The sequence below is a fragment of the Panthera pardus genome, unplaced genomic scaffold (genome assembly GCF_024362965.1).
Source record: "Panthera pardus isolate Hobbes unplaced genomic scaffold, ASM2436296v1 HiC_scaffold_13, whole genome shotgun sequence".
NCBI classification, from domain to species: Eukaryota; Metazoa; Chordata; class Mammalia; order Carnivora; family Felidae; genus Panthera; species Panthera pardus.
The window spans coordinates 73,395,478-73,408,663 of record NW_026526688.1 but is presented as its reverse complement, the minus strand read 5'-3'; the positions used below and the strand labels follow the sequence as shown (position 1 = coordinate 73,408,663).

Sequence of the window (13,186 nt, the reverse complement as noted above, 5' to 3'; positions counted from 1 at the left end):
AACCGAAACATCAACTCTTTCTTGGTTTAAATCCCATTTAATGGCAAATAACCACTGGAACTACTGTTTGTGAAGCATGGGGCCTGCCTTCTACACTATCAGAGCTGGGACATCAGTAAAACAACGACTTGAATTTCACACTTCTGGAGCTGCAGAATCATTCCACGTGGAAAGTTTAGTTTTGTGAGCATGGACGTAAGTCAGGTACATATGGAACGATTTTACTAAAAATAAACAAATCATAATGTTCTCTGCCTCTGCTGTCTGCCCCTCCCCAATGTCACGCTAAAAGCTCAGCCAAGACATCAAAGTTATGGCTCTGTCAATTCCACGATAGCTGTAACCACCCTTATTTTTATGTTACAGTTTCAGGGGTTCTATATAATGCCTATGTCAACTTAAATGAGAATCTTTGATATGGTAGAAAGTACACCATTCAGTTTCAAAATAAAAGGATGAGTAAAAAGTTCCTCAATGGCTTGAAGGACAGATGAAAAATTATGAAGGCAGATCCACCGAAATTGTACACATAACTTCTGAGAGACCTCAAGGTTTCTATGATGGCTCCTTGGCAGTCTTTGTAAAACTATCGGTTGTAGCAAGTCCAACTGGCTCCAGGTTTCAGAACTGCTGCCCTGATTAGCACATCAGCAGAGATTATAAATGAAACAGAACAGATTTAGGACCAGCCTATTCTAATTCAGAGCATATTTCTCTTAATCTATCAACCACAGGAAGCTTCTTTTATCATGTTAAATGTTAGAAGGGACCTTGACCAGGCGGTATCCTTTCTGATTCCCATAATGAATACTGAAGGTGGTAGATGATTTTTCAAAACTCCCTCTCAACAGTATCTTAAATGTCTACCAAGAATTCCATGTTCTTCTGAAACTCTAAGAAAAACAAAAGCTTATCAGCCAACATCAGAAACACCTGTGAAAAGAGCTATGCCTTCTAGTTATATCTACACAGGTGTTATGTCTTCTTCCTCCTGAGATTCTATGAAAATGATAGCAGAAGGACTTAAAGTATATGTCCATAAGATTAAAAGAAAATGGGAGAAGATATTGGCGGGTACAGGTGGTGAGAAGTTTCAACAAGTTTCTGGAAAATGCAAGCAGATTTGGGAGTGGTTACAATAGGTGGGTAAAAGGAAACCACAGATTAAAATATATTTGGAAGAAGATAAGGAGGAGTGGGGAACAGATTTGCCCCCAAGTAACCAATGAGAGGCATAAGACACGATAAAGGGTACAGTGAGACACTGAGCTAAAAATAGTTTGCAGATTATTTTAAATTCAACATAAAGAACCTAAAGAATCAAATCCCCTTGCCCACTGTTCTTCACTCTCAGGCAAAAGAAGGCCTGATTTTCATACTCAGTAAGTAATACTGAGGGACTGTCCTTGTAGAAATGAAAGCCCCTCCCAAAGAAAAAGGAACTGTCTAGATTATGTCATTCTGCAAAGTAGTCAACTTCCTCTCTAGTTTATCTGAAAGTGAAGTGTGCTGATCAGTAAGCTCTGGCGGCCCACTCACGGATTCTAATGACTTTGCCATTGCCTCACTCAGAACCATGCATGGTTAGTTACTTACAGCAAGTCTTCAGTATGAAAAGAGAGTGCAAAACAGACAAGGAGAAGAAATAAACCCAAAGGAAACAGATATCTTGAAAGGACAAAAGAAAATATGAAAACAATTCTAATTAATGTCCTTGAAGAGATAGCTGAAGATAATGCATGTATGAAACAAGAACAAAATGCTATGGAAAAGCAGAAAGATCAAGAAAGAGCTTTTGGGATTGAGGTAAGATGGCGGGCTCGCCGTGAGCGGCTGTCAGGGATGAAAACAGGTGTGCCGACAAGCAGATTTTAAAAGCAGTTATTCTTCAGATCATCTTCTTTCATACCACCTGATAAACAGCTTGATTCACCATGGCATTAGCAGCCATAAAATGGGTGATATCAAAACAGAACTATCTGGAAACACTTATTTCCAATTCAAAACGGAGCTTTATATTGTGTTTGTCATAAATCTACATAGTGTCCTCTTCCAGATAACTATAATTGCAAAGTAGAGCTTGCTTTGACATCTGATGGCAGGACGACAGTGTGCTACCACCTTGTGTGGATATTCCATATGAGCATACAAAAGTATCACAGACATCACAGGAAACTGGATCCTCCAAAAGACAGATGATATTGAGGTTTTCAGGAATCAAAAAGATGTTGTCTTGTATCTCATTTAACATTTGAGAAAATGCAATTGAGTATATTCACTGTTAGAGCAAAACAATAATAAGATTTTTTTTTACATATTAAAAAATAGATTTTGGAAATAAGAAATATAATACGTATACATAATATCTCCTTAAACTCCTTAAAGCAAGGAATAGTTTTTAGCTGATTCTAATCCAAACACATTTTGAATCCTTCTTCTTTACATAATCCGACCTCTCCCTGTGGTTTCTAGGAACGATCTTTTCCAGGTTCTGTTCCTTTTATTCCCTGAATCTATTCTGTTGGCTATTTGTCTGCCTCATCCTCAAGTAGTGATAATCCCCCAAATTCTCATTCCCTGGATGAATCTGAAATCTCAATCTTGGATGAAGACCTCTTTCCGGAGCTCCAGATCAGTATTTTAATTGCCTTAGGAGTGTCTTTACTTTTGATCTTGTACTAGTCCTTCAAACTCAAAATGCCCTGAAAAATATCCCAATCCCAATTCCTGCCTTTCCTATGAAGAAATTTCAGAATCACTTTCTATCTCATATCTTGTTGAATAAATTCAACTGTTGACCCTGTTTCCATGGATTCCATATCTGAATCACTTAGCAAGTATGCGCCCTCCTTCTATCCCTGCTGCTTCATCCTGGTAACAACAGATCCTTCACAGCCACTGTCTAGCCTAACTAATCTGTTTGATGCTGGTTCTCTATCTTGTGATGCATCCATTACCAGATGTGTTTTAAAAATAAAGATCTGAGGGGCGCCTGGGTGGCTCAGTCAATTAAGCATCTGACTCTTGGTTTCAATTCAGGTCATGATTTCCTGGCTTTGTGGGTCTGAGCCCTGCATCCGGTTCTATACTGCCAATGTGGAGCTTGCCTGGGATTCTCTCTTCCTCTCTCTGCCCCTCCCCCATGCATGCTGTTCCTGTCTCTCTCAAAATAAATAAATAAACTTAAAAAAAATAAAGATCTGAACATGCACTCAATTGCTTTTAGATAGACTATAGAATCAAGTAAAATTTCCATTATATGTAGTATAAAGTCCCTCAAAACTTGACTGCAACCTACCAGCCTCTTTTTTTGTTTGTTTTATTTTTCAGGTCATGGTGAGCTTGTATAACATAAAAATGTGATTTACATATATTGTGAAATTATTATCACAATAACTTAGTTGCCATCCATCATTTCATACAGACACAAAAAATGGAGAAAAACTATGTCAACCATGTTGCATATCACATCCACAATTAAGAGTACCTATTTCCCTTGTAACTGAAACTTTGTACCTTTGACTACCTTTCTCCTTTTCCTCTGTGTCCTCAGCCTCTTTTTCATTACCCCACACACAGGTGCTTCTCAGGTGCATGCACCCCTTGTTACTGCCAAACATACCAAACACTTTTGCATATCCATGAATTTCTGGCTTTTTTCCCAAAATGTCTTTTATTCCTTTTTCATGGGGAATCAACAAAATGGGGTTGCCATTCCAGCGCTGCTGTTTATGAGTCATGTATCTTGGAAAAGATAATTCACATTGCAGTCCACTTCCTACCTTGTATACATAACTGCTTTGCACTATTTCTCTCCAGGTTGTAATGAGCCCTCTGTGGAGAGTATGAGTTTAGTGTTGCTCTTTGACCTTGAATATTTATGCTACAGAAATTGGAGTTTTAAACCTTTAACTCATATTTGCCTAAAGTTTTTTTTTCCTTTTCTGTTTTGGATTTCATAAATATACAAGTATGGACTTTACAGATTCATTCACATGGTAGAGTAGGAAGCCTACAATGACCACTCACATGGGCAAAAATCCCATCCATTCTACCATTTACACGCTGCATATTTTTTGGCAAAAACCTTTACCTCTCTGAACTTCAATTTCCTCTTTCTGTAAATCTTAATCTGTTATGAAAACTTGACATATAAGGCAGCTCCATAAATGGCAACTATTGTGATTATTTTTTAAGCTTATTTTAAGAGAGAGACAGAGACAGAGAGAGAGAATGAGCAGGGGAGAGGCAAAGACAGAGGGAGTGAGAGAATCCCAAGCAGGCTTCATGTCATCAGTGCAGAGCTCACAAACTGTGAAATCATGACCTGAACCAAAATTGAGCCGGACATTTAACTGACTGGGCCACCCAGGCACACCTGTAAATATTGTGATTATTAATATGCCTTCTGTCATGGGTTATAATGGCACTTGATTCCCTAAAAACAAGAACTCTTTCACACATCTTTACATCCCTGGCCTCACGCTTGGTAAATAGTTTTTAAAAATCAGAAATATCAGTCAGATAGAACCTAAGGGCTATTTTATAATTTGTCATCACCTCTCCACTGAATTTTCTTATATGTGGCTTAATATGAGATCTAAAAATCATTTAATTTTTATTTAATGCATTTATATTGAGTATAATCATAACTGATTTTCCCTTCATTTTATATTGTAAAACAGAGGGTTAGAATTGGGAATGTTTTCTTCAATCCAATTGCTGAAATTGCAGAAATCCAATTGCTGACAAAATAGCAATACTTCAAAAGGAAAGTCAAAAGGCTAAATGGCACCATTTCCAAAGCATCCACTAATGATGTAGGAGGCTAGGGGAAAATCATCCCGCATTTCCCACCACTTTAAATATCAGCGAAAGCCCTAAAGAGGAAGAGAAGCCTAAGGGGAGAACATAAACAGGCAGGAGATTTAAAATATTTCCTGGCCTTGGTGATAGTGGAGACTGGGGGGCGGGGGTGGGGAGGGTGGCTCAGCGGTGCGTGGGTGTGAGCGCGTGCGCGCGATGGTTGTCTCTTTATCTCTCAGTGGCAGTGTGTGTATAGTTCAAAGTCTCTCAATTCCTGCTTCTCTAGCCTTGAGTGAAATTCTTCATGGGGAATTGGAGAGGGGCACTTTTAAATACTGGGGCCAATTTAGACGTTGGGAACATTGAAATGATGACGCAAATAGGAAAAAGCTGAAAGGAGTCAGATTTAATTGCTAATTAGGCTCCATTGAGTAAAAAGAACGTTAGGGCAGAAAGTCATTACAATCCGGAAATGCTTAGTTCCTAGAACACAGCAGACCTTCAATAATCTCCGAATTTGTAATCACTCAGGTGACACTAGGCTGAGAATTACCTGCAGTCATCTACAGAGAGACAAAACCGGCTCTAGGCTTAAAACGACTGTAGAAACAATGTAGCAGAAATGGGTTTTAACATACTTATACAGCCGGTTTTAATATATTTATACAATAAGTATCATAACAATTGATTACATTAAAATATTACTCAAAAAAAATCCTACTGGCTATTACAGGGTAAGTTCTTAAACTTTTAAAATGCTTTTGAAGTCATATTTTGAAATATATTAAACAAAAAGAACTAAACAATCAAATTTTTAGAGCCGGGAAGGTTTTCAGAGGTTAATTAATCCAATCCGCCCTGTAACAGATCCCACTGTAATCCGTTCTCGCGGCTCAACCACATGCGTCTACTGCACTTTCTTCATAAAACATGAAAGTAGCCTGGCCTAGGAGATCATTGGCACTCGGGTCTTTCATATGCCTGTTTTTCCCCTGCGTAGAAGGTCTGCTCTGTAGGCCGTACAGTGGAAACAGCGTGAGTCAAAATCAGAACACTTGGGCGTGAGCCTATGTTTGATCATTAAGTGGTTCTGTGGCCCTCAGCAAGCCACCGTGTGTCTGCTGTCTTACCCTGTGAATGAGAAAATGCTCCTTAGCTTCCTCAGGAGGGGGCTCTGAAGATTGAGGGAAACGCTGTATGTGTAAGGCCTTTCAGAAGAATGTACGAAATATATGAATATAAAGCACCCTGAAATGCACAATGAGAAAGCCAAGCCTCTGACCCCAGCTTTCCCCCATGACCACTTCTCCAGAGACAAACAAGGTTAAGTTTGCTATGTTTTCTTCCCAAAGTAGAGTAGATGCGTGTGCCTTGGCTCAGGCCTGCAGAATAAGCCCCAGCGTGCACCTGATTTCTCCCACTCACTCATATAGCCTATGGCTCGCTCCTTATTGGCACTTACAGAGAAACCATGTTCGCCTGTCAAATCGCGTGCAAGGCTGGGCCATCATTCTTGAGGCAATCCCCATACTTGGACATTTTGCATTCCTTAGAGTCTTTTCCTTTTTCTTTTATAGACTGTGATGCCATAACTATATCTGCAGGTATAGCTAGACTTTTGTAGCACTGACTTTTAAAAATGACTAGAAGACCCACAACACTAGTATTCTCTTTTATAGAATTCTGCATAATTCTGTGTACCTTGAACTCTAGACAAAATATATTTAATGTTGAAATGTATGCTTAACAAGATCATTTCTGTTAGGATACAATACTGCCACAAGGACCCGATGACAGGATTGTACTTTCATACACAAAACTGAGGACAGACTTAAAAAGAGAGGGGTGCCTGGGTGGCTCAGTCTGTTAAACGTCTGACTTTGGCTCAGGTCATGATCTCGAGGTTTGTGGGTTTGAGCCCTGCATCTGGCTCTGTGCTGACAGCTCAGAGCCTGGAGCCTGTTTCAGATTCTCTGTCTCCCTCTCTTCCTGCCCTTCATATTCTCCCTCTCTCTCTGTCTCTCTCTCTCTCTCTGTCTCTCTCTCTCTTTCTCAGAAATAAACTTTAAGAAAAAAGAATTAAAAAAAGAAATGTCATTCAGTCTTCACTATTTTAAAAAAACAATAACAATTATAGAGCACTCTATAATTCAGTAGGCATTTCACAAATACTGTCTTTTTTAAGGTCTCTCATTTAGTACTTAATAGCATCCAACATTCATAAAAGCTCAGAACTACAGGGGACCCTAAAGTTCTTCCAGTGTAATCACCTCTTCCAAATAGCAAATACTTTCTAAGACTCCTTCAGTGTATCACAAGGGTGATCATAAGTTGGATCAAAGGGAAACATGTTTTACAACTTAAACTTACATAACAGGAAGTCATGGCCAAAGCAACAATTTTGTCAGCAACAAGCAGAATAAATGAGCAAAATGGACCTGAGTCTGGGACAGACCTGTAGGAATTGGTGAACTCATAATCTAGAATCGCATTTGCTGTCACTACACCACTCAGCGCGTCCATGTGGAAGGCGTCCCCTTGGTTCCCAGAGAGAATAGAGTACTCAATGAAGCCATTCAATCCACTGTCCAGGTCGGTAGCAAAAACCTGTGAGGAAGCAACTCTTCCATTAGATAAGAGTGTTATCTGCAATATGGGTTTAGGCTGTTTTTCAGACAAATACACTGTGAAATAATTATGAATTGTCAAACACGCTCTAAAAACAATGATCAAAGGACTAGCAACAAATGGCTGAAGCTTACATTTATAATACAGTAGGAAATGGGTGAGAAAAATATTCTGCATGCTCATTCAAAGGATTTCCAAATAACTTTCAGTGGGAGTAGCACATGTTTTGAACTATAATTTTAGGCAAGAGGAAAAAATACAGGGATACCTCAGAGTTATTGCGGGTTCAGTTCCAGACCACCAAAATAAAACAAATATTGTAATGAAGCAAGGAAAATGAATTTTTTGTTGCCAGTGCATATAAAAGTTATGTTTACACTCTACTGTAGTCTATTAAGTGTGCCATAGCATTGTATCTAAAGAAACAATGTGCATATCTTCATTTAAAAATACTTTATTGCTAAAAAATGCTAACCATCATCTGAACTTTCAGTGAGTCTTGCCTCTGTGTTGACGGCTGCCGACTGACCAGGGTGCTGGTTGGCGAAGGCTGGGGTGGCTGTGGCAATTTCTTAAAATGAGACGACAATGAAGTTTGCCACATCCATTGACTCTTCCTTTCATGAATGATTTCTCTGTAGCATGTGATGCTGTTTGATAGCATTTTACCCACGGGAGAACTTCTTTCAAAATGGGAGCCAGTCATCCCAAACCTTGCCCCTGCTTTTTCAACTCAGTTTCTGGAATATTCTAAATCCTTTGTTGTCATTCCAGCAGTGTTCACAGCACGTTCACCAGGTAGGGCTTCCATCTCAAGAAACCACTGATCGATATCACCATAGCAGATATAGTAATAACGAAAAAGTGTGAATATTGCAGGAATTACCAAACTGTGACACAACGTGAGCAAATGCTGTTGGAAAAATGGTGCCAGTAGACTTGCTTGATGCAGGCTGCCATAAACCTTCAGTTGGTAAAAAAAAAAAAAAAATACAGTACCTGTGAAGTACAATAAAGTATGATAAAACAAGGTACTGTACTTGAAAAGAAATCTAATTTGCTTGAATAGAGGGCTTCCAGTACTATATTTAGATTCATGCCAGTACCAGAAAATGGAAGAAATCCCTGCATAGTGAATGGTAGTCGTTCATTTGCTGTTTTTCCTGCTTAAAGTATTGCCTGTAAAATAGGCCATATGTTGATTTTTTCATATTTTATTGAAAGTCTCATTTGAGAAGGACTTTTAATTAATGAAACAGCCTAGATTTCGTGCTAGCAAATTTAGATCCTGATCATTTATTTAGTAAATTATCAAAGTAATATTGAGGATGAAACAGAAGTTTTGCATCATTCTCCATGGAGATATATTATTTAGTCTGCATTACATTTTAATCACAAAACTAATTCTATTAGTGAGTTCGAGATCTTGTTTAAGAATAAATTTACTGATTAATTAAAATTTTTTTCTACTTATTTTTATCCTCTGTGTCCCTCAGCTTTGGCCTGACTACACCTCACATTCCCATCATCTCTCTCCTGGGTGACTGCTGTCCTGATGGGCGTTTGCTTCTAACTCCTTCCCCTCTCAATCTATCCTTCACACTGTTGCCAGATCTCAGGGGATCCTGAGTGGCCCAAGTGGGACATCGAGGACCTCATCAGGAGGGCACCCAAGTCAGCTACTCAGTAAAGAAAGGCAGCAATACACAGTTCCTTCGAGATCACCAGGAAAAGAAACTCATATGCATCTGGGTAGAATAAAACCCATCGTGTCCCCTGAGTGCTTGAAGTGTTACAGAGAGTAGGTCTCCCAGGAGGTGTATCAGTTAGGGTTTTAGGATGCCAGCAGTACATATCTGCCAGGGCTAACTTAGCCAGGAGAAATGGATCCGAAAGACGGCATTCTGAGGTGCCTGGGTGGTTCAGTCGGTTAAGTGTCCGACTTTGGCTCAGGTTATAATCTCACGGTTCGTGGGTTCAAGCCCCATGTCGGACTCTGGGCTGACAGCTCAGAGCCTGGAGCCTGCTTCAGATTCTGTGTCTCCCTCTCTCTCTGCCCTTCCCCCACTTGTCCTCTGTCTCTAAAATAAATAAACATTAAAAAAAAAAAAGATAGTATTCCGGGGCACCTGGGTGGCTCAGTCACTTAAGCATCCAACTCTTGATTTTGGCTCAAGTCATGACCCCAGGGTCATGGGATTGAGCCCGATGTCAGGCTCCATGCTAAGCATGGAGCCTGCTTAAGATTCTCTCTATCTGCTCCCCTCCACCACTCATGTGCTCTCTCTCTCTCTCTTTCAAATAGAAATAAAAAATTTAAAAAGCCCATTAAAAAAGAAAAAGGAAGATAGTGTCCGGGTGAAGGCCAAGAACCTGGGCCACTCTGGGGGCACAGCTTTGAACTGTTTCCACCAAGATAAGTCAGCTCTCCTGTGCCTCTGTGCTGGTGTCTTACCACTCAAGATTCAAATTCTAGGGAGAGAAAGTCTGTATGAGACTGAGGCAGATGACAACACCTTTGACAGGGGACAGGGACAGGGGACAAGTCACTACCTTGGCTGACAATCTCACCAAGACTGCATCTGACGGGGGATGGGCAGTTCCTAAGGTAAGTTTGCGGGGCTATAACCAAAAGCGGGAAGTCTGGACAGTGTGCCGGCAAAAGCAAGAACTACCACAAGTACTGTAACTCCAGAACCTTATTTCTGGAACTGTAATTCCAGAAATAAGTTCTTATTTCTCTGAACAGAAACACAGGGAGATGGCAGGTCTGGTTTCCTGAGAGAGTCAAATGACCTAAAATGTGAAGAACAAAGTTCATTGTATCTGTCCCTGACTCAGCCTTCTTGAAGTTTGACCTAATCGGACGCACTGGTGGGTCAGGCTCTCACTCACTTGTTGTACCTGGGCTTTAACAGTGTCTTCACCTTCTTGTATTCCACACTGAGCAGTCTAGCTCTATCCGAGTCAGGATGCATGACAAAGAAGTGCAAGGCATCAGCATCCCAGGGCAGGGGCCCTCTGTGACAAAGCAGGCCACACAGTGGCTCTGGAGGCGTCTGTCATCCCCGCTAAACAGGCATCACTGCGCAGGGTGATACAGATTGGAAAAGTGAATGCCCTTGCTTTCTTCTTCAACATCTCAGTCATGGCTGAAGCCGAAGTAAAGACACAGCACTTGTGGGACAGGCTGGCGACTGCAGCCATCAGGCTACTGTCACACAAAAGAAATCTGCAAAAAGAGCAGAGGAAATCCTGGGGCATGGAGCTAAGACTCCAAGACTCCTGAGACTGCACTGGTCTTGTCTGCACCAACAGAGGGGCACATGTGTATCTGGAACTGACCTGGAAGTCAAACAAAGGCATCTCTCCATATGCAGGTGAGGGTAGCTGCACAGCAGAGCATTGTGGGAGGTCTTGTCCACCAAGTGTACTAACCTGTCATCTAGCCTCCTGACCCCATCCACCTAGAGAGAAAGGAGTGTGATCATCATCACTAGGGGCCGGATCACAGTAGAGGGGTTACAAAGGCCAAAGGGAAGGCCCTGGTATGCCGCTGACTTTGCCAGGAAGGGGTTTTTATACTGATTTCCCGTGCAGGTTCCCACGGGGTTGTGCATTTCCAAATGTCCAAGTTCTTGAGTATAAAACAGCAATTCAACTGTGATGGGAAAGGTAAAACTGGGTACGAGTCCCAAAGTAGGAAGAGAGACTATCAAGGATGAGTGGGTTTTAGAGCCTGAACAAGACTACCTTAACAACAGATGATCTTTTTCACGGCCTGGCCCTTTTTTCTGAGATGGCATTAGGCTGGAAACAGCGGTTCTGTGCCTTTCACATAAAATGTCCGCAAATTTTGAACCCAGGGAGCTCTCCCATGCATCTGTGCCTCAGTCCACGTTGCTCTGGCTACAGCTCCCCCTGGCGAGTACCTGCTCACCCTTGAAGACCAAGTGTAAATATCATTCTTCTGTGAAGCCTTATGCTGTTTCTCCAGGAAGAGTTTGTGTCTCCTCTTTGCTCTCATGACATTAAATAGGCACTTCTATTTAACATAATAACGTGCCTTTAAATTATATACTTACTTTTCTGACTTCCCCACTAAATTGTACACATGGCAAGATGAGGTGTTTTTGTGCCCTTGTATACTCCCTGCTGGTGCTGGACAGAGTCCCTAGGGACAGCAGGTGGGTACTAACTGAGCATGGGATGAAGAGAGGAAGAAACGTGAACTCAGAAACTCTAAACTTCAGACTTCCTTCAACCTAAGCTTTCATCCAGTTCATCACACATTTTATATCCCTGGAAATATTTCATTTATGTCCTAGAAAAAGCTTTAGATATTTTGATGTATACTGATAACAATCCCCACACACTCACACATCCACAAAACACATTTCTGTTACCTGTATGATGCGAGCATTGTAGAACTGGCCTTCAGGCACTGATACTTGGTATACGCTCTGCTCAAAGCACGGTAAATTATCATTCACATCTTGGATCAAGACTGCTACTTTGCTGAAGGCCCTATGCCCCCTACTTTCTGCTAAAATGATGAGTTGTACTTCATTTCTGACTTCAAAATCCAGAAACTTGGGTTCTTTCACAGTGAGTTCTCCTATTTTTATTCCGAGGGAGAAAAAAAAAATGATGTTGTAGTTAATTATTTAAGAAGTTCCAAATCACCTTTGACTCAAACGCTTGCACCATCACCTGTCCCTGAAAGTCTCCCATTGGCCAGCCTCCCTTCCCTCCCGACTGGGGTCATTGTGAAAAAAGTTGAGAATGTGCTGGTATTTGCAAGGTTCAGACATGAGGAGGGAAAGAAACTATGAAATAGCTGAAATGTGGGAGCTGTCTCTTAAATCACCCTTCTCTCTCCATATTTAGTCCATAACCATGTCTGCAAAGTTGACCTTTCAAATGTCTTTTCAATCCACCCTCCATCTTCGCTGTTGCTGCCTTCCTCCAAGCCACCGGTATTTTCCATCTTGTCCTTTGCTTTAGGGGTCCTGTGAGATCACTCACCTGGTCTCTGTTAATCCAGTTCCCATTCTGAACTGAATAATACAAATGGACACTGTCATTGTTCCACATAAATCCCTTCCATGCTTTTCCACAATGATTATGATAGAGCTCAGCATTTTTAACCACCACAGGGTCAACTTGCTCAGGACTTTCCTGCCTAAGGAGTCTCCTTTGTGCCAGTCCCCACTTTACTCTCTCTGCTCTGCTCACAACTCTCATAAATGTTCTGTTCCTCAAATTCTCATTTCAGAGTCGCCATGCATGCTTTTCCATCTGCCTGGCATGGTCCCCACTTCTGTGCTTCCTCAGGGATCTTTCCAGATCAGCCACCTCTGTATGTACCATCACTATGGTCAGCCTGCAACAGACTCTCACAAAGTTTCTGCATTTACTGTACTCACCTATTCCAGTCTGGTTACTCCTCTTGGTTTAGAAGCTCACACAGGTATGGATGGCTGCCTGTCTCTTGCACCGACCGTCATATCCCCAGTACCTACTTAGCTCAGGGTCTGGCCTACCGAAGGCACTCAATAATACACATTAACCCTAACCAGGTTAGGGAAACTGACTCTTGAGGCTTATACCTTGTACAAGTTTCTCCCCCAATTTAAGAAAACGTCCCCCCCAATATAATTTCCTTCTCTACTTTCTGCTCTGTTTTTTCTCCCTTTTTACTGTCAAATTTCTTACTGAATTTATGACTATTATTATCTTAGTATCATAA

The 13,186-nt window shown here is 41.1% G+C and overlaps 1 protein-coding gene across 1 annotated transcript in view; it reads right to left on the bottom strand.

Moving 5' to 3' along the window:
- DCHS2 (dachsous cadherin-related 2) overlaps positions 1–13,186 on the bottom strand; it is a 242,405-nt gene that overhangs the window by 11,224 nt on the left and 217,995 nt on the right. Inside the window, exons 15-16 of the mRNA XM_019441220.2 lie at positions 11,841–12,052; positions 7,262–7,413 (exon numbers count right to left, since the gene is read on the bottom strand). Of these exons, the coding sequence (XP_019296765.2) occupies positions 7,262–7,413; positions 11,841–12,052 (364 nt within the window). The remainder of the gene's footprint in view (positions 1–7,261; positions 7,414–11,840; positions 12,053–13,186) is intronic.